The sequence below is a fragment of the Anastrepha ludens genome, chromosome 4 (genome assembly GCF_028408465.1).
Source record: "Anastrepha ludens isolate Willacy chromosome 4, idAnaLude1.1, whole genome shotgun sequence".
Taxonomy (NCBI): domain Eukaryota; kingdom Metazoa; phylum Arthropoda; class Insecta; order Diptera; family Tephritidae; genus Anastrepha; species Anastrepha ludens.
In genome coordinates, this window is record NC_071500.1 from 73,430,760 (window position 1) to 73,452,062 (window position 21,303).

Consider the following 21,303-nt stretch of genomic DNA (forward strand, 5'->3'; position numbering starts at 1 on the left):
CAAATCAGGGCAGCCATAAAAGCCGTTCGAAAAAGAATTCGCAGAAATCCCCTTAAAAAGCAGAAAATGATGTCCAGGGAAATTAGTGTAGCGACCAGATCCATGTCAAGACTGATTAGAGATAATCTCCATATAAAAGCCTTTCATCGCTCAATTGGTAATCTTTTGACAACGCGTTTGAAGAAAATTACAGCTTCTTCGGTGGCACATGATCAACGGCCATTAAAATATTATTCCCACAGATGAGAAAATTTTCACTGTTGATGAAGTTTTTAATACGTAAAACGACAAAATATATGCTAAAACTTCTAAAAAAAGGTTGTTCCAAGGGCTCAGCGTGGACACGATCCAGTTTCCGTAAAGGTTTGGTGGAGGTTAAGACCGGGGCAAAAGTGTACCAGGAAGATGTCTTAGAAGGCGTGGTGAAGCAGTTGAGCAGTACTCTCTTCAATGCATAGCGTTGGAGCTCCCTGCACAATTCAGCTCCGGCCTATAAGGCAAAAACCAGTGCCTAAAAAACAATATTCCTGGGTTCATAGCCGCATAAGATTGGTCGTCTGGAAGTCCAGACCTTAATCAATTGAACTACAGTTGGTGGTCAGATTTGGAGAATATAGCCTGTCGAAGACCTCACAGAAATTTGGAGAGTCTCAAATAATCTTTTGTTTAAGCGGCGACGTCAATATCCATGGAAACCGTATGTGCTGCAATAGCTGAATGGCCGCCTAATCGTTTAAAGGCTTGTGTAAAAGTAAATGGTGACCGTTTCGAATGAAAATTAAACATTTGTTTAATATTTACACGATTAAATAAAATTAACTTCATTATAACAAGTATTATAATTTCATATCTATAACGGACTTAACTTGTAGCAGAACTTATTGCAGGACTAAGAATACAAGTATTTATGTGTTAAAAAGAAAAAAAAAAAAATAATTGGCGCGTACACTTCTGTTAGGTGTTTGGCCGAGCTCCTCCTCCTATTTGTGGTGTGCGTCTTGATGTTGTTCCACAAATGGAGGGACCTATAGTTTCAAGCCGACTCCGAACGGCAGATGTTTTTATGAGGAGCTTTTTTCGACTTTCGGTTACTATTATTATTTTTTCGAAGATGTGTTCACAAGTGTTTTTAATTCCTTTAAATCCGCGGGTCAGGATGGAATCTTCCCAGCGCTTTTGCACTAAAGGAAGCTATGTACTATTATCAAGACTGAAAAATATATTTCTATACTGTCTGGAGATTAGCTAAGGTTGTTTTTATATTAAAACCGGGCAAAACCAGTCACTTGTATTCCAAGGACTTAGTGTCACATCATTCGTATTGAAAACGTTCGAGAGACTGCTTGATTCGTGCATTATAGAAAGGACCGAACCTAACCTACTGTCGCCAAATCAGCATGCTTACACGAATGGGAAAATCAACTGAAAGAGCTCTTCACAGTATGGTGCAACATATATAGAAAGGGCTACTCTTCCTCGATATATCTGAAGCTCGGATCGATTGTGGCATTTTACAAATTGGCAATTTTAGTTCATTGCATTATAGTCATAAGTTTGGGAAGAAAACATTTCTGGATCAATTCTATTTGGATTAGTGAAATACGTTATTTAGTCAGTTAAACTTTAAGATTAGCGTAAAAAGTCAAATATGTGCATTTTTTGCCATATATGGCTATATCTCAATAACTAGCCATGGGCTATAAGCCAAACAAAAACTTAGACTAAAGGCTTCGATAAATTGTATATGATGGCAGGATACAGTAGCTCTTTAAGTTTTTAAGGCGTAGTTATATTAGAACTTGACAAGGTATGAAAACCGTTTTTTTTTTAATTTTATTATAATTTTTTTTTTTTTTTGGTAATCTGTTATTGAAACATATTCCTAATACACACAATAAGCCAAGAAAACGGAGTCGCGGTGTAAAGGTTATTCCGAAGCTTTAAGAACCTTTACGAGTTCCATTCGACGAGACACACAAAGAGATTTTTATGCCGACTCCGAACGGCATATATTTTTAATGAGGAGCTTTTTCATGGCAGAAATACAGTCAGAAGTTTGCCTTTGCCTGTAGAGGGGCGACAGGTATTAGAAAAAACTTTCTATTTTTTATGGCCACGCACGGAGATTCGAACCTAAGCTCTCCCAAATCGTAGTCACGCACCAACCCATTCGGCTACGACAGCCGCCGAAATATATATATATATATATTGTATATTTAGACACATATTTGCATATTAAAAAACTGATATTCCGAAATTATAGACAGAGGTTAGTTAAAAAATATACTCACCTAAGTATCGCTCCGAATTTTCGCCTCCTTCGCCGGTATTACTTTTTCCTCCAATACGATTCATGCTAATAGCCAATGTCTGATGTGCTTCCAGAGAAATGCTCCCAAAACTCATGGCGCCGGTAACAAACCTTTTTACAATTTCTGACGCTGGTTCCACTTCGGATATATTTATTTTAGTTCGATCATTTACGAGCTCAAGTTGTCCTCTGAGTGCACACTTTCGTACGCTTTCTAACGTTGCTGCTTTATAGGCTTCGAACGAGTTCCAGTTTTTATTTATCGTAGCTTCTTGCAGATTTGCGATAGCAGCAGGCTCATTTATATGAGCTTCTCCTCCATTACGCCAATGATAGTTACCAGGATTTCGCAAAATACGTGTGTCATATAATCCATCACCAAATGCCATATTATATCTCTCAAGAGCTTCTTTTGCAATAGTTTCCAAAGTAATACCTCCAATCCGACTCGCTGTTCCACGAAAGCATTTATTAATTAATTTTTCTCCTATTCCTACAGCTTCAAAAATTTGAGCACTCTTGTAAGATTGGAGTGTGCTTATGCCCATTTTAGCCATTACTTTTGCTACACCCGTTTCTATAGCCTTGGCATAAGCCATATAAATCTGCTTATCACTGACATTTGCGCTAATGACACAATCATCTCGAAGTGCCTGTGCTAACTCGAAAGCCAAGTAGGGACAAATGGCATCGGCGCCATAGCCAAGCAGTACACATATCTGATGAACTTCACGAGCCTCAGCTGTTTCTACTATAATTCCAACCTTCATCCGCTGCAGGGTTTCTATTAAATGATGATGTAATGCACCCAGTGCAAGCAAAGCCGATACAGGTACTTTCCCACACCCAGCATTTCGATCAGAAATAACCAATAGCTGATAACCAGAGCTGGCAGCATTAAAACCTTGGCGGCAAATATCGTCAATACAATCAAGGTAACCCTTAACCCCTTTTTCAAATTCAAAGGTTATATCTAGCACTTTAGTTTTCCATCCTCTGTGGGTGTTCCTTTTCAATAAATTTATATCAGGAATACTTAAAATTGGATTCGTTAACCAAATACGATGTACTTGTTTATTTGAAGGTTGGAGTAAATTAGCTTCTGGTCCCAATGGACACTGCATAGACATTACAACCTTTTCACGAAATGGATCAATGGGGGGATTAGTTACTTGTGCAAACAACTGTTTAAAGTATTCATATGGTAGTGGTTGGAAAGAAGACAAACATGCAAGCGGTGCGTCATTTCCCATTGAGCCAAGAGCTTCTTTTCTGTAAAGAGAAAAGTTTCGGGTTAGAAAATTACTTATTAAAACCACAAAACATTAATAATAATTGTTGTACCTAAATAACCAAATTATATAAATCGTGTTCTTTCTTGATATATAAAAACTTATTTCTTGCATAAAACTTTTTTACTTTTATAAAATTCTTAACGCAAATTATTGAACAAACAATGACAAGGAGACGGTGTTGCGAAATTGTACGCGCAGTGTGGGTACATTGGGAATTACCGCTGTGGATCTAAAGCTCAAAATCGATTACAATGAAATAAGTCAGTTTAACTAAATATAATTTGTGTTCGTCAGGGACTTGCGTTTCAGTGGAACAGGTAATTTCAAGAGTCAACAAATCGTGGACAGAGAAAAATTGCAATCAAAAGTAAATACGCTAAAAGAAATTCTTATGGTGAAATGAAATTTAATATATTCGTGTGTAGAGGCCTATGTCTTTTTGAAAACAAGTACGAAGCTACTCCGCCAATTGTTGCAAAACACAAATATTTCTACGCTTAAAACTGTGATGACAAGTCGACAAACGGAAATATGTAAGTTGATAGTTAGATTGACTAGAGTGTAGTTCAACATGATGGCATACTTATGTATAAATAAAAATCGATTTACAAAAATGAGAACGAAATCAAAAAAACAAAAAAAACAAATATCGGATGCATTGACTTGAAGGTAGAAATAGGTACTCAAAAACAAACATCCCAGATATTTTGTCAGCATAATAAAGAAGGAACAAATGGTCCACTCACTAGAGCGAGTGAAAAAAACATCTGGTAAATCACCGAAATCTTTCCTAAGCACTGGATACTAGGACCTTGAAAGGTTTACGAAATCCCCTGACTGATCTGATATACGGTTTATAAATTATTAGTAAATTTTTTAATCGCTGAACCCGGGAATCCACAATTTTTTTTTTTTTTTGCAGTTTTTGAGATATCGCCAAACATCAGTTTTGGATTAAATCAAAAAATGTAGATTCAAATAATTTCTAATACCATGAAAAATATGTTATCCGATCAAAACAAGTGATATCGACGGTCCCGATTAATTCATCTGGTCTAGGGTGATATTACTCTCTCAATTTTTCTCCGATTTACCTCAAATTCTGGGACACGATGGAATATTTTCCAGTTTTTCTAAGCATTTGCTTAATTCCAGGCGTACTCTTGAACTGTATAAACAAATTTCTTTTTTAAATCTTGATCTTTCCGCTCTTAGATACCTATTTTTATAAAGACTATATAATGTATATAGCATGACTCAGATCGAAGTACAGCGTCGTGGTTAAATGAAACAATAAGCCAAGCGTTATTACAACGTTAACACGTTCACGCCGGCGCGTACCACCGGTGGCCCGCACAAGTCTGCTTCATGGGGCGACGGTACCTATGAGATGAGATGCCATAAACGACTACCCTTACGAACAAATTTCGTTTTATGACCTGCAATCGCTCCCGTCCGATAGAGCGAAAAGATGTAAACATTGCCGTCTGTGGGCGAAGACCATGAATAACAGCGCCGGCGTGAACGTGTTAAGCAGTTGACCGAGTTAAGACAGTTTATCGCACGGCATATCAGATAGGATAATTGGATACATATGCAAAAATGTAATGTTTCTGCGTGAAAGTACTGGGCTTCTTGCCTAATTGTCCAAATAGTTTAATACAGTGTAACTTCGCTATTTGAATTTATGTGTATGAACTATATATATTTCATCTTCGTTGGGATTCGATCTTGAAAGACTGATTTAGAGAAGACTTCGTTTCACTTTTATTTTTTACTATCTTCCACAATACTATTCATAGAGAACGTTAATGTATAGAGAAGTCTCAATGGCAATAACGCATAGAATTTTGAGGGGTACTCAAACGCAAATTACTCAACTGGTCCAATTAAACAACAGTTGTGTAAAATTCGTTTGTAATTAGGAACAAAGAATGTTAGCTCTGTAGGATAGTTACACGTACTATTTAATATGACCATATACACATATATATAATACTTATTTGAATTTTTTCTATATACTTTTCATAATTATTTGAAATTTCTTCAACCAAATCCAATTTCTTCATAGAGAATTGCTTCATTACCAGACACACAATAAGATGGCATAAGCAAATCCAAATATGTGAAATTATAAACATATGCGGAGGCGTGCACTTGCCATAGTAAAAATATTACGATTCGCTAAAATTTTTTAGGAAATCTAGCGCACAGCATTGTGGCAAAAATTATCAATTATGAAGCGTAAACAAAATTGTTTCATAATTTACTTAAACAACTTTTTAGGTTTTTACTATGAAGTAGTGCATTATTATTCGGTATGTAAATTTTAATGTTCATAAAGAAAAATATGTATTGTAATAAATTTTAGAAATAAAAAGTACATATTGACTGAAAATTTTAGTTTAACGATTTGCGACTTTGGTCCCTGTTGTTATGAACAGCGCTGCACAGTTCACAGAAGCGGCTATGGTATATACAAATGTTTTTGTGCACTCTTTATCAATTGGAGAACTAAATATGTCAAGTAACATACTAAATATTATGCCAAATAATTGCAAATAAAATAGACGTTGAGTTTTGCTTTAAGTACAGATCTAGGTTGTATAAATCTAGATCCAAAGAATTCGCGAGAAAGTTAAATTCCCGTAGAGCTCTATTGATAAGAATATTAGCGCTATTGTGAAAGCCAACTCGAAATACCTCAAACATACGGAAGTTTCTACTCGGAGTATTGAACTGCAACCTCTCAAGTAGACAAGGAAAGCCAATTATACCTCAAGACCTCATAATAATAATAATTAACAAAATGCTCCATAACAATCTTCGGTGATGGATAACTCAATTAGCGTATATTTTTCTGCGACAAAATCATGTTGATTAGAACAAATGTTTGGTGTTTGAGCTTATCATTAACGGTAGTATTACCGAAAGTTGACCATTTAGATCTAGAACTAGAACAAATGAAACACAATTCTTAAAGAAAGTTGCCAAGAGGCCCAGCATCAGTATGCTATGAGATTTTAATCTTATTTATCCCTTCAATTACGTTATCATCTACGAGAACAAGAGAGCTGAAATCAATGGCAGAAGATATGATAGAAGAAAAGTTCAGTTTAATATCACCAATATCATCATCGGGCATATCATCATCAGATGCGAAATTAGATGGAAAGAAATCCGCCGAATCGTTCACCTGTACACTCCCGTGTCTTAAAGCCAGAGCAGATCTTCGGATATCTCCATTCCTGGCCTTTGCTTTGTTTAATATTATATTATATAATATTACTCTACGCGCCCGATTTCGGTTATATCTTGATATTTTTTTAAAATAATATCGACTTTATATACAATATAATATGAATAATATTAATTAATATATGGTCAGCTAATGAACTGTACTTACTTGTCTTTGAACATTGGCACAAGAAGCATGTTAATAGTTTCGGTTGTGTACCCGAATAGTAGGAGCCTAGGGTCGAAAGTGTGATTCCTTAAAGGATCTATGGTCAGCTTGGATCCATCGACAGCTTTTTCATCATGCATCATATTCGCATTGCGTATTTCATCAATGGTTATCTGCAATACATTATAATAAAAAAAAACATTACCTAATAAATTATTGAAAGCGGCATATTCTCTAAATACAGCTATTAATTAAACATAAGATATTCATTTTTTTATTTTTACTTTCTCCTAAATAGCACTTCAAATGATACGTAATATCGACGTGAGTTAGAGCGCCATGTGAACCGAAGACATTCAGCATTTATTAACACCAAAGAGTATCGGACACATATTTTCTGGTTGTCAGCATACTAAACCCTATCAGTCATCATCATCGTTCGTCGCTACAGCTTCTTGTGAGATTTGGTCTTCTGAACAGTACACCTCCATGCTGATCTACCCGTTCCGTTTCCTTCCAATTATTTAGATTAAGTTTTTCCAAGTCTTCTTTCACTTCATCTATTCAGCTCGATCTGTCTTCCTTTTGATTTATTTCTGTATGCGTTCGCTTCAAGAATTTCCCTTTGGGCTCTTGAACTGCCCATTCTCATAATCGTATTCGTGCGCTTTGATCCAACGTATTACATTTTAGCCATTAATAAGTTCATTCAGTTCGTCATTCCGTTATATGCGCCATTCGTCTTGTGCAATTCTGACTGTACCAAATATATTTCTGAGAACTTTCCTTTCAAATGTTTGCTGTTATTTTTATATCTATTTTTCACTCAACGTCCATGTTTCATCTCCATAGTACAGCACCGGTCGAATTACGATTTAATATATGTAGTGTCAGCTTGCAGAGTCTATTAAGGAGTTTTGATTTAAAAAGTTTTGTAAGGGATGCGTACGCTCTATTAGCTGCTTGAATTCGTTCTTCTATGGTAAGACTCATTAAATTATCTGTCAGTCAGTTTGCAGCCTAGATATGTGAACGTGCTGACTACTTCAAATTTTTGTTTAGTTATTTATCTTTAGTCCAATTTTTGACGTCGCTGCTTCAATTTCGGAGAAGGTTGATACTAGTGCACTTTTATTGACTATGGCTATATCATGTATGCATATAATTAATTGAGTTCTTCTATTCATTATATGTCCAGTTCTTTTGGTATCCTTTACCTCGTCTATTACACAGCACAGCATTAGGTTAAAAATTGTTGATGAAAGTGTGTCGCCCTGTCTTACACCACTCTGTATGTGAAAGGCTTCACATTTATTATCCTGTATCATAATTTTGGATTCAGTGTTTCGTAGGGTCATCATAATTAGCCTGATTAGTTTTTCTAAACCAAATCAGTACGTTGTAGATTACTTGTCGTCTTCGTATAGCTCATCTAACAGTAGGCCCTTGAAACTTGCTATTTCGACAAGTTGGGTCCAGAGGGAGAGGGATGTTAGATGAGTGAGTTTGATGGGGCATGTGAAAAGGTGGTTAGTATCGTGCGGGGTGCTTTCACATGCTGGACATATGTTAAGTATGTCGGGGTCAATTCTGGATAAATAGAAATAGTTTAACCTGCTACAGTATCCAGAACGTAATAGTGCCAAGGTTACGCGGGTCTCTCGGGGTAGATGGAGCTCTTCATCTGCTGTGGGTGGTAGTCGGATTCCGATCACGGCATTCGGGGGTCGGGAGCTTAAGAAGGTGGCAAATGTCTCCCGATGAATGTCGTTGTCTGTCTAAACACTGCCCGGTCCAGTAGTTTTCGATTTGTTTTGTCCTGGATCTCATCGAAGTTGTTGATATGATGCCTCCTGACGTGCCTCGGAGGCGGCTCTAGTTCAAGCAGGTGTCTACATGGGTGAAATCTGTAGTAGCACCCTAGTAGAAACTGTTTGCTGTACAGTTTGTTGTGCTCCTTTACAGGAAGCACGTTTCCTTGCGTTTGTCGTGTACAAAAGGACGGAGCTGACCACCCTACTATAAAGGATACTTTTGCTAGCTAGGGCCACGGTTGTTTGGCATTATTCGTGCCAGATCACGGCATATTTTAGGTGAATTTTAAAATTTAAAATTCTATCAATCATCACCCCTAGGAATTTAATATCGGATTTTGAATTGATAGTTACAGTCTACGAGTATACATTAACATTCATAAATTCTACTGCCTTCTTGCTGCTTATTAGGACAACATCAGTTTTGTGTTCAGCTAATTCCAGGTTCATGGACAGTATAACCAAACCTCGATCTCACTTACTAATTCACTTCCGATTCCCTGGATGTGTTTTATCACCATTACCATGGCGATATCATCGACTATAATGACTTTGGTTTTAGGAAGCATCCAGTCTTAGAACAGTTGAACCGATGTACTACACATTAGGTTCCATAGTAGTGGGCCTAAAATTGATCCTTGAGGGGGCCAGCTAGCTGGTTTAAACGCGTTTTTAATGTCCAAAGTTACAACAGAGCAATATTATTTATTACTATTACTACCATATCTTGCAGTCAATGACTTTCGTTGCTAAGCTACCACGCATTTGATAGTTAATCACCGTTGGCAGTTATAAATTTGGAAAGTAGAGGACTTCGTCTACTTGGGAACCAACATCAACAACAATAAAAACCTCAGCCTTGAAACGCGATGGAGAATCTTTCTTGCCAACAACTGCTATTTTGGACTAAGTAAAGAATTGACTAGTAAAGTCCTCTCTTGGTGAACAAATATCACATTTTATAAGTCTCTGATTATCCCCGTCCTATTGTGTGGCGCAGAATTGGACGATAACGACACCTGATGCGAGCGACTGTCCATGAAGTGTTCCAGAAAAATAATAAATAAATAAGAAATAAATAATAGCAATATTAAAAAAACGATTTAAAAGAATATTTGGAAAAACATGAAAACATGGTTAGTTTAGACACCTGCGGTTGATGAGCATAAATGTCACGAACACCTGCAGAAGCTACTCGCGCAAGGAAAGCTGCAATAAAGGACTCAACGCTTTTGTCGGCGACAATTTACAATTTTGGTCACGTTAGCCGTAGCGGTAAACGATGATATACGTGACACTGATAATTCCGATTTACCTGATAATCTCAAAGCTTGTGATTTCCCATGAACTTAAGCTATTTAAACCAATGAGTGCGCCTACTATACTCCAGAAGGGATAGATAACACAAACGTAAGAAGAAAGCTAAGCATTTACATATATGCAGCCTCAGCGTGTGATATAAAAATACTTCCAGGAAGATATGAACAATGGCTGTCCTTCTGGGACAAATAAGTACATAAACCATTCAAAACTATTCCAAGCACAAGAACTGTTTTACCATATGCACCAAAAAACAGCCAAGCAACTACTATCGTTCAGCAGTTTGTACTTGACTATAATTTCAATCTGGCTTGGGAGGCACTAAATAAGAAAACGAAATAATATTGGCCAACAATGAAATTAATTTTAATAAACTTTTTTAGATTACAGTCCACTATAACAAAATGTCTAGCGGTTTTATCAAAGCAAATACGATGGTTGTTATTTCTATTTCTGGACTTGGGAACTACTAGTGTTGTGAGGCGACATCTAATCTTTTCATTGGAATATTTGACATAATTTACTATAAACGCACTCGGAACGTTTTCATGTTTGTGGCTAATATGCTGCTTACAGGTGCTCGGTACAAGAATGGAATTAAACCGTGAACATTTTCGTGCGATTATTTTTTACAATTTTAGCCGTAGATTAAAAAATTTGTACAATGCATTTTCTTGTGGGAACTGTTCGCTCACCGACGAATTCCCGAAAGGTCGTCCAAAATCAGATGTTGTGCTGCAAACTTCGGATGTTGTGCGCGAAACGATTAAGGAAGATCGTCATGCCACATACCGTGAGATAAAGACATTCTTGGCCATTAGTAAGACGAACATGATCACCTTAAGGTAAAAAAGGTGTGTTCGCGTTGGATCATATGTAATTTGAAAAACTCCTTGGAAATGCCAATAGGCGAAGTGCTTCGGAAATTGGTTCAAATGAATGCAAATGTGTATTGTTCGTCATGGAGAATATTTTGAAATCCAACGACACTATTTTCAACCACCAATGCTAATTTTTCCATTATTAGCTCAGAAATATAAATAACAACCCTCAACCTCATTTATGTAAATATATGAGCCGCAAAATGATGCCCGACGTGATAATAGATGCAAGATTTTCTCACTACCGAGTCAAAATTGCATCAAAGCCGCGAAAAATGCAAACACAAAAGCAAAATACAACTTAGTAATTTACATAACACAAGCTTGAATAGAGCTCAATCGCTCATTCCGGAATGAAACAAATATGGTATTTGTCATGTGACCGTGAACGGACGTCATAAATTAAAATCTTGCCACTAAACTTAGACAAAATAAGTTGTCCATAAACTATTTGTCAACTTCTTACATGAATAATGTGTAAATAAATGTAAATTCAATTGAGTTTACTGTAATAAAAGGCATCATTCCATGCTTCATATGACAGATTTACAAAAATTTATCCAAAACAATTCAAATGCTCACAGACCAACAACAACCGTAAAGTAAAAGAAGTAACAGAAATGCAAGCTCTTCATTCAGAAAATGAAAACAAAATTTTATTACCCACAACAGTCGTCCCTATCGGATATCAAAGAGAACTTTTCTAACTCAGAGGTTCAGCGATCATTCATTTCATCTAAGACAAAAAGCCGATTCAATCAAATATCAATCAAATATTCAACTTTAAAATTACGGGAATAAGCCGAAGATTATTCCAAAACTCAAACAAATATTGCTCACTAACCTTAAATTCCTCATATTTGATAAAGAATAAATGCACAAACTTATTCTTCTGCAATTAATAAACGTGCTAGCAAGCTATAAAATAGTTTTAATATTATTAGACTTCAACTTCAGACAACCCTTTAAGCGTCGTTCTATATACAGAGTTAACATCTATGTACGAAATATCGTATATAAAGACAACGTATTTTTTTCCGGACAGACCGGCTGGTAGTTAAATATGCGACTATACGAGTACATTAAAAACAGTCGCGATTGGCGTTAATTCCGTCCTTTTTCTAGCTATTCGTACACTAAATTAATTGGCAAAAGATACAGAAGTCGATACACATCGACACGATTTTGACACAAACCTATCCGGAAGCCACAACTTATCCCATGCACTTTCGCAGGTAGTTCGACCGCTGATGAAGCCAACTAAAAAGTGCCAACCATACTGAAAAATTAAAAATTATAGAAAAGAGGAGAGACCTCCTGAATTCAGACCACATACCCCTGTACGCAATATAATATCCCTGGATAATCGACAATCTGAAAACTTTCATGCGTTTTAAGATGATATCGACATCTGGGAATGATTCTTCCAACGTCTTAAAAATAAGATAAAAAGAAATTACAACTCCAGTTTGAGTTTTAAGGACATCTCTATTGGTCTCACTATACCCAGGCATTTATAAAGATTCTTTCAAAAGTGCCTAGACAGTACCTTTTTGTACGTAATCAATCAGACAGATCTAAAACTTTACACGCGTTAAAGTTCTCGAAACCTATGAAAAGGTCGATTATAAGACCAATACATCGCAAAGTTCGTAATTTTTTTGGTGGAAATAATCGTCCGAATGACCCCACAATGCAAAGGTAACGTCTTCGTTAGCTTTACAAAAATGCCATTTCTATTCGAGTTACATTCTGATTAGACCAATACGGCTTTTAGCGTACGATTCGCCCGCTTTGTCGATCGGTGAGATTTTTTTCCAAAGTGATGGGGAAATTTTTGCCCAATAACCACTGAAAAACAATTTATGGAAAAAATTTTGTATGAAAACATACAAGATACAAGGCATTGGCTGGACGAAGTATTATAGGACAATATCCCATCGACTTCACTGCCATGGCTTCAAAGCATTTCGTCAAAAGGGTTTCGCTTCTGGCAGTAGCCGAACCAAATGTTCGACATCATAGCGACAGTTCCTGAAAAAAAGCCAGAGTTTTGCTGTGGCTATATTCCCTTCGTATTTCATGTCATAGCTGCTGTCGTAACTGATTTTTTGTTACAAGATGACCACAGATGCTGTTTACGTCAAGCAAGTAGTAAACCTCATAGTTTTTATAGCGTTGCAATTAAATAAAAAAATACACCAGATTTCTATTCATTTGGAACTTAGACAAGATCAAATATGAATGTTTATGAATGTTATTCATTTTTTTATTTAATCTGTCACCTAATTTGCTTTATTTACGACAACATATAATATTTTCCGCAAACATCTGTATAGACAATTATTGTAATATTGCAAACTTACCAACTTTTGTTCCATTATGTTTTGGCATGGCAGTAAATAAAAAAAATTTCAAAAAGTTAATAAATATTAATAGATCAACCAATTTAGAATAATCATGTGGTGAAAAAGTTTTTAATTCGCAAAGTGCTGCAATATAAAACAGTGCATTGTGAACAAATGCCCCCCTTCCCTGATCATAACCTACATTTATAGATCGCAGAAAAGCTTAACTTTTATTTTCTACCCAATATTCGTACAAGGTGAGTTCCCAAATTAAAGACTTCTGAAATACGGCTTTATCTGTGGTATGCTGATGATCTGGTGGTAATGGCACCAGGACTGTATCCTAAACCGATCAATGGAATCATTCAAAGGACGCTAGATAAGCTCAACTTTTCAGTTACGGGCCGAGGCTTAAGTTTCAACACATGTAAAACAGAACTTATGATTTTTACCCTAAATACAAGGTACCCAATTTTACCCTACCACTAATTAATGGATAAACTCTCCCCATTTCACCCTATGCAAAGTAGTTAGAAATAATCTTGGTCTCCAAACTTAGATGGAAAATGAACACTGAAAAACGGGCAAGGAAATCAGAAATTGCTCTGCATGCCTGCAAACGTATGCTTTGCTGTATAAGGCGGTTATACGAGCAATTTTATCATACGGATCGGTAGTTTTGTGAAAAGATCTTGGAAGAGATTAGAATATCAAACTATTGTACTTAGCAGAATACAACGATCAGCCTGTCCAATTGCGGTCGGTGCATTTAGATCATGTCCTAGAGAAGCCCTTAGTGCGCATTGACATATGTTATTCCGGTAGATCTACATATCAAGAAGATGGCTACCATGAGTGCATTTAAGTTAGCTGAAGCGGGTCGCTGGAGGGAAAAACTTATGGTTATGCCAGTCTACTATTGCGACGAACTCAGTTCACTCCGGAGAGGACTGATTACATCATTCCAACAGTGACATTCAACAGGAATTTTGCGACTCTCTTCCCATCTCCGGAGGTATGGAGTAAGGGACTTTTACTACACAATTTCGACACAATGACATTTCGATGACAAAATAAGTTCCGATTCTTGAAAAATATCTGTCAAGTATTTCTTCTGAAAGTCTTCTGTAAATCTTATAGTTATTTGAATTCGACTGTTGTCAGCTTTGAATTTTTCTAAGACCAAGCGGTTTTTTGAAAAAAATGTAACTCAAAAATTCAAACCTAACTGAGAACAAGAGTTTATTGTGACCTTATTCTGCTGCTAAATAAATAAGAACAATGTAACCCAAGACAATTAGTCTTTTGGTACCAAATGTTCTTACACAGAAGTGAAAACCATTTCGTTATTTAGCTAAGATCTTTCCTTTAGCAGGAAAATTAGGCCCATGGTAGAGGAAACTCCCGTAGGAACGAACGTTGAATCCGTCAAGACAATATGAAGTCTGTCTTCAGTATCGCGTACCTGTTCGACAGGGCGAATGAGGAGAAGCTTCTGCCCTCGGATAGTGAAGGCGATTACCTGGAAGTGTTGGAGAGGATTATCGATGATATTATTCAGATAAATCTTCAGCATTCTAAGATAGCGTCCGTCAATTTACTACCCCACCTTGAGTATAGTGGAGCCGACATAGTCCTGATACAGGAGCCGTGGCTGAACAGTAAACGTATTTCTGAAATCACCAAAACTATGTATCAGGTCCGTTCATAAGTTCGTGCGATATCCCTTTTTATAGATTCTTTTGAGGAGTAGTTCTTGTTACTCATATGGGATTGAAGTCCACGGAAAGGGTGATAATCACAAGGTGCAATATCCGGAGAAAATGGTGGATGCGGCATTAACTCCCATCCGAGCTCGTTCAGCTTGCCTCATGTTTGCCTTGCGGTATGAGGTCTTGCGTTGTCGTGGTGAAACAAAACGTTGCGTCTATTCACTAAATACGGTCGATTTTTTTTAAGTGCCTCATTCAAGTTTGATAGCTGATGGGAATAATAATCAGCAGTTATCGTCTGGTTTGGTTCCAGGAGTTCATAATAAACAATACCGGCCATATCCCACCAAACAGACAGGCGAATCTTCTTGGGGTGAAGGCCATCTCTAGGGGTCGGTTCTGATGTTTCATCTTTATCTAACCATTAGCGTTTGCGAACAGGATTATTGTAAAGGACCCATATTTCATCACCAGTAACGATACGTTTAAAAAAACTTTCATTTTCAAGCCGTTCGACCAGCTGAGAACACACATTCACTCTCTGCTGAAGGTTAGCGACGGAAAGTCTACGCGGAACCCATTTTACCAGCTTGGAAGCCTTTCCCAACTAAACCAGGTGTCTGTGAACTGTTCCATGGGATGAATTAAACTTCTGAGCGATCTATCAACTGTCAAATTTGGCTTAGCTTCCACGAGTTCGAGCAAGGCGTCGAGTTAAAGACTTCAGGACGACCAGCGCGCGGGGCATCCTCCACGTCGCAGTTACCACTTCGGAATTTTGAAAACCACTTTTGCGCAGTCCTTACACTCACGGTATCCTCTCCGTGAACAGTGTTTATTTCTGCAGCAGCAGTTGTTGCATTTTTACCACTTTTTATACGCCTTCGAAGATTCCATTTTATTTTTTAACAACACGTGCTTCTATCCGCGATTAAAATCACTTGTTGAGTGCACAATATATCAAAGAAAATATAAATAGTTCCGTTTTATTCCGCGAATAATTTTGTGTATGCAAAAATCGTACAAAAGTGAAACTATGGGTAAAATACGCACGAACTTATGGACTGACCTGATACTAATGATATACAGCCGTGCAGGTAAACCTAGAATCCTACATACTCATCAGAAAAGAACTAAAAACATTCATTTGATAAATTTCAGCGATGCTCAGTGGACCCCACCGGAAAATTCCAGCTGATATAAGGCTACATGGCGCGCGATAACGAGTTGGAGCTACCTCTCATGTTGTTAAGGAAAGCCCTAACTGATTCCGAATGAAGGAAAAGTGGCGTCATCATTGGTACCGACACGAATTCCCACCACACTTGTTGGGGTAGCACGGACGGACATTAATGCTACACCTCTTGCACTTTCACTTTTATTACCGCGAGTAGAAAGAATGAAGGGCAGAAGCTAATATGGAAAGGCAGATTTATCATATTTGGAGAAATTAAATTCCTTTATTCCTTTGCAGTTTGGATTTCGATCTCATCTTGTCTCTCAACTGAGCATGCTCTTTCAAACTTTAATTCCTTTATTTATAAGGGTTTGGATAGTAAGAAAAAATGTGGGGCTTATTTGTTGATATCGAAAAGGCAATTGATATGATTGATAGATACATTCTTGCAGATAAGCTGCGATATCTCCTTGGGATTTCGGAGATTCAAATCCCCGACGAGGCTCAGTCCTTGGTTCTATACTATTTTTAATATATATAAATTGCATTTTCTTCTCATCCTTCGTGGGAGAAGTTACAGCTGGTAGTTGGGATGAATCATGCCCACCTATTGAGGACTTGGTTTAAAGAACATAAACTGTTAATTAGTGGCAAATAAAAGATTATGTTTTTTAGTTTGACGAATAAGGAATCGCCAAATTCACCACTTTTTGACTTCGGAAGTGTTCTCCATGTTACGCTTCTTGTCATTTCAGACTACCACATGGTATTAGCTGCTGGGGAGGTTTGTATACAAATTAACACCGCTTTTAACATTGCAGAAGAGTGTCACTAGGAAAGTGTTAAAGAGGTATGAAATATTGTCTTTAACTTGTTGAGCATTCCATTGATTTTTTTGGAAATCTTAAAATTCTTCCTTTAAGACATTTATATGATACTATAATAGGTTTTAAAAATATTTTGTATACAGGGTTTCCGGTGGCAAAATTAGGAAGCTCGATTAAAAAACAATTGCTAATGATAACAGTTTATTTCAATAACTATTACAAAGAAGGCAAGAAGGCAATTGCGGATCAATTTTTTTTTATTATTTCCTCTAAATATTTACCGTTGCGTCGGATACATTCTTGGAATTTGGCCCCTGTACACCGTGCCATTCGCTGGAGTAGTGATGTCAGGATGCCATTAATCCTGGATGGTACATATCCTGGCCACCGAAATGCCTTATCAGTTGGTGAGAGAAGAAATCGCTCAATAACGTCATGTTCTCTCTAAAACGTGCCACCCCCTTGCTGAAACTATGTGTGTACTAAAGGACGGATGTTCTCTATTTATTGGCAGCGTGCTCTAATAAAACACACCGTTGCTTGAAGACGATGTACAAAAAAAAATAAGTTTGAATTATTCCACTGCTTGACAATGCACTCCAAACCGTCACGTTAGGACTATGAATTGGTGTTTATAGTGGTTCCGTCCTTTAGGTAACCAAAACGGCAATTTTACTTATTTACACTTCCATTTCCAGCGGTCCCTATATTCTTCAGTTTTTCAGCTTATGGAGAAAGCCTTTCTACTTAAAAAACTCTGTATTAGTATCTTCGAAACCTAGCCCTTATTCGCAGCTCAATTCGATAACTTGTTTTATTTGTATGACAAAAATGGATATGGTCATTTCTGCATTTTAAGTGATTTCCACCTGTAATAATAGTTCCCGTCTTTTTAATTTTCGATATGCAAATTTTGACGTTTTAAATTCAATCATAGGGGACGAAATAGTAGATGAGATAGCAAAAAGTGCTGTTAGACTACCTTTTGAGCAAGAGAATGTCATACCAAAACCGTTACACACAATATACAACGAAATGGACGAACACATGAAAAGGCAATTGGAAGGTAGGTGGACTAACCTGACCACATGCAAAACAGCAAAAGTCATGTGTAGAACTAACGACAAAAAACTGCCTTAATTCGTACTTACGCTCTCGCGAAATCTAAGGAGCTTTTTTACTTAATATTTTTAAAGTTTTAGATTGCATAAGCTACCCTGGTATACTGAAACTGAGCAGACGGAAAATAACAAAGTAAAACCTTCGAGTGCCGGACCCTGTAGCATCACTTTTCAAGTAAAGTATATCAAGCTTATGAAGAAGTTTAATGAATTTGATAAATTATAACAGCAATATTACTCGTTCTGAAGATAAGTTAAAAGCTAATCCCTAAGCCTTTTAAAATTGCATTTGGTATAAGGGGCGCTCAAATATCTTACCGCTTATAAGTTTGAACTAGAAATATCCTGCTGGCATAACGAACTGAGAAAATTATTTTTAAATCCAATTTTGTTACTGATTCTGTAAGCGTTGGCATGTCAACTTTTGCTTCCACATCACAATTCATAGACTTCGGAGTGATGTAAGTGACGCAATTAGATGCCATTAATGGCATGTCTTCCCCAGAATATTCCCTAAAAAAGTGACCTTGACGGACTAAGTATTTTTTTCGAAACATCAACATCCTTTTGTTTTTGAACGTTTCCAATTTGGCAATCTGAATCTCATCATTTAAGAGCGGTTACTGGTAGATACACACAATATTTCATTATTAAAGCTTAAATATGTGTTTGTGTTTCCACTCATTATTAAGAATCTCTCCAATAGACCTTCATTTGTAGAAATTGAGAGCACTTAATCCTACCTATTTGAGACCCCCTCAGGTGGACCCGATCTTTAGTGCTCATATACCTTGTTATTACTGTTCTTGACCAGATAAGTTTCAATGTGCCAAATAGGATGTTACGTTTCTATATCATTTTCATACTGTCGTACTTAAATCTAATTACTTTTAGTTTACCCACATTGCTAGAACATTTATTGAGTTTAATGAAATATATAGTTCCCTCGAATATATAGTTCCCTCAGTTTGTGCCTATGATTGGATATTTCTATTTATAAGAAATTACTTGTAAATAGTTAGTAAGAAATTACAGTTAAGCTCTTCTGTACTTGAAAATAAAGAAATAAGTGAAATACATCTGGGGCAAGATTTGTATTAAAAAAATTACCTTTTGTTGGAGCCACTCCGAATGAGGGCGCAATCTAGTAATATGAGTTTTTATTTCAACATCCTGGATGAGTTTCCTCTCTTTGGTGTCAACTAATAGCATTCGACCAGGTTTCAAACGGCTTTTTAAAACTATTTTCGATGGATCAATGTCATAAACTCCTACTTCTGAGGCCATGATAAGGACATTTTCACTTGTTACATAAAAACGGGATGGCCGCAATCCATTACGGTCAAGGACAGCGCCAATATATCGTCCGTCTGTAAATGAAATTAAAGCTGGCCCATCCCAAGGCTCCATTACGCATGATGCCCACTGATAAAAGTCACGTTTTCCTTGGGGCATAGTTTTATCATTTTGCCACGCCTCGGGAACCATAGTCATCACAGCTTCTGGTAACGATCGTTCACTAGCCATCGTAAGAAATTCAAGAACACAATCAAATGATCCTGAATCAGATAAATTGGGTTCTACGACCGGATATAGTTTTGTTAAGTCTTCTCCAAAAAGTTCACTTTGCATAACTCCTTCACGAGCTTTCATCAAATTGACATTTCCGCGTAAAGTGTTGATTTCGCCGTTGTGTGCTATTACACGTAGTGGATGAGCACGTTCCCAAGACGGGAATGTATTAGTTGAAAATCGTGTATGTACCAAAGCCAAATATGTTTCGAAATCTGCATTTTTGAGATCAGTATAATACTCCCATAGCTGCTCAGATGTGAACAATCCTTTATAAACAACAGTTTTCGAGCATAGAGAACAAATATAAAAACGCCGCCCTTCTTTAGTTAATTCATGGCTGGCACGTTTTCGCAATACATATATTTGACGGCTAAATGCCTGTGGGTCAAGATGTGATGAACGCCCAACAAAAACTTGGCGGGAAAGTGGTTCGGATTTTCGCGCGACACCTCCAATAGCTTCTTCATTTGTTGGAACAGTGCGCCACGCCAGCACTTTTAAGTTCAGCTCTTGTGCTAATTGAGCAAATTCCTCTTCAACATCAGAATGAGTTCTTTGATCACAGTAAATTATTCCTGTTGCATATTCCCCAAAATCGGGCAATATTATACCTTCGGAAGCCCTAAAAAAATAAAAAATTATATGATAATTTTAATATTTTATTTTAAACATTTGTATCAATTGAACAAAAATTATATCTGCAAAAAACATTTTTTTTTTCTGTTGTTTTGATTCTTCAGTGTGTTAGTAGTACAAATAGTGTTTCACCCAAAATTCTAAGATTATTTTCTGGAGAAAATACGGGTCTAAAATGAATTTCGTGTTTGCTAAAATATTTATTTTTCCCTAGTGGCGCCCTATTTCATTTAGTTTTGTAAAAAAATTTGTTTAAATTTTTTATAAAAACGTGACAAAGGATCTTTTTATGAGGAATCCATTTTTGGACTTTACATTTTTCCTACGACACCCGCAATAGGGAGATACAGTACACGGGTTTTCTAACAAAAATAGTTTGTTTTAATCATATTAAAATAAATTTTATAAATATAAATAAATATGAAAAAATTAAATTTTCTGACATATTTAAAAGACAATTCTATTTAGTATTTTATTATTTGCAATTTTTTTTTAATAATTATACGTTTTACAAATCTTGCCTACTTTCATTTCAAGCTACTTTCGATCTATGCATTTTTATGTAGTAATGTTTTTACTATAACTCCTTCGAAGTTGTTTTTTAATACATACCGCGATGTGCGCATTAAAAATCAGAAGTTTCGTTCAGTGGGTTAAATATGACAAAAAATTAAAGGGTTAGGAAACGGTGGGTGATCGAAATGCGTATAAAAATGTTTCAAATGGATCACGAACATCGCGTGTAGTTTTCTTTTCTAAATATTGAAAGCAACAGGAAACCACTGAATTACTGTCCGATGACAATTACATACAAACAGCACACAAATAACAGTACTAAAAATATTATGTAGCACTCAAGGAACTTAAATATAGCGACATA

The 21,303-nt window shown here is 36.5% G+C and overlaps 1 protein-coding gene across 2 annotated transcripts in view; it reads right to left on the reverse strand.

The window, feature by feature from the left end:
* LOC128859793 (uncharacterized) overlaps positions 1–21,303 on the reverse strand; it is a 52,708-nt gene that overhangs the window by 17,861 nt on the left and 13,544 nt on the right. For both annotated transcript variants that reach the window (XM_054096877.1, XM_054096878.1), the window contains exons 4-6: positions 19,323–20,409; positions 7,013–7,185; positions 2,292–3,583 (exon numbers count right to left, since the gene is read on the reverse strand). In XM_054096877.1, the coding sequence (XP_053952852.1) occupies positions 2,292–3,583; positions 7,013–7,185; positions 19,323–20,409 (2,552 nt within the window). The remainder of the gene's footprint in view (positions 1–2,291; positions 3,584–7,012; positions 7,186–19,322; positions 20,410–21,303) is intronic.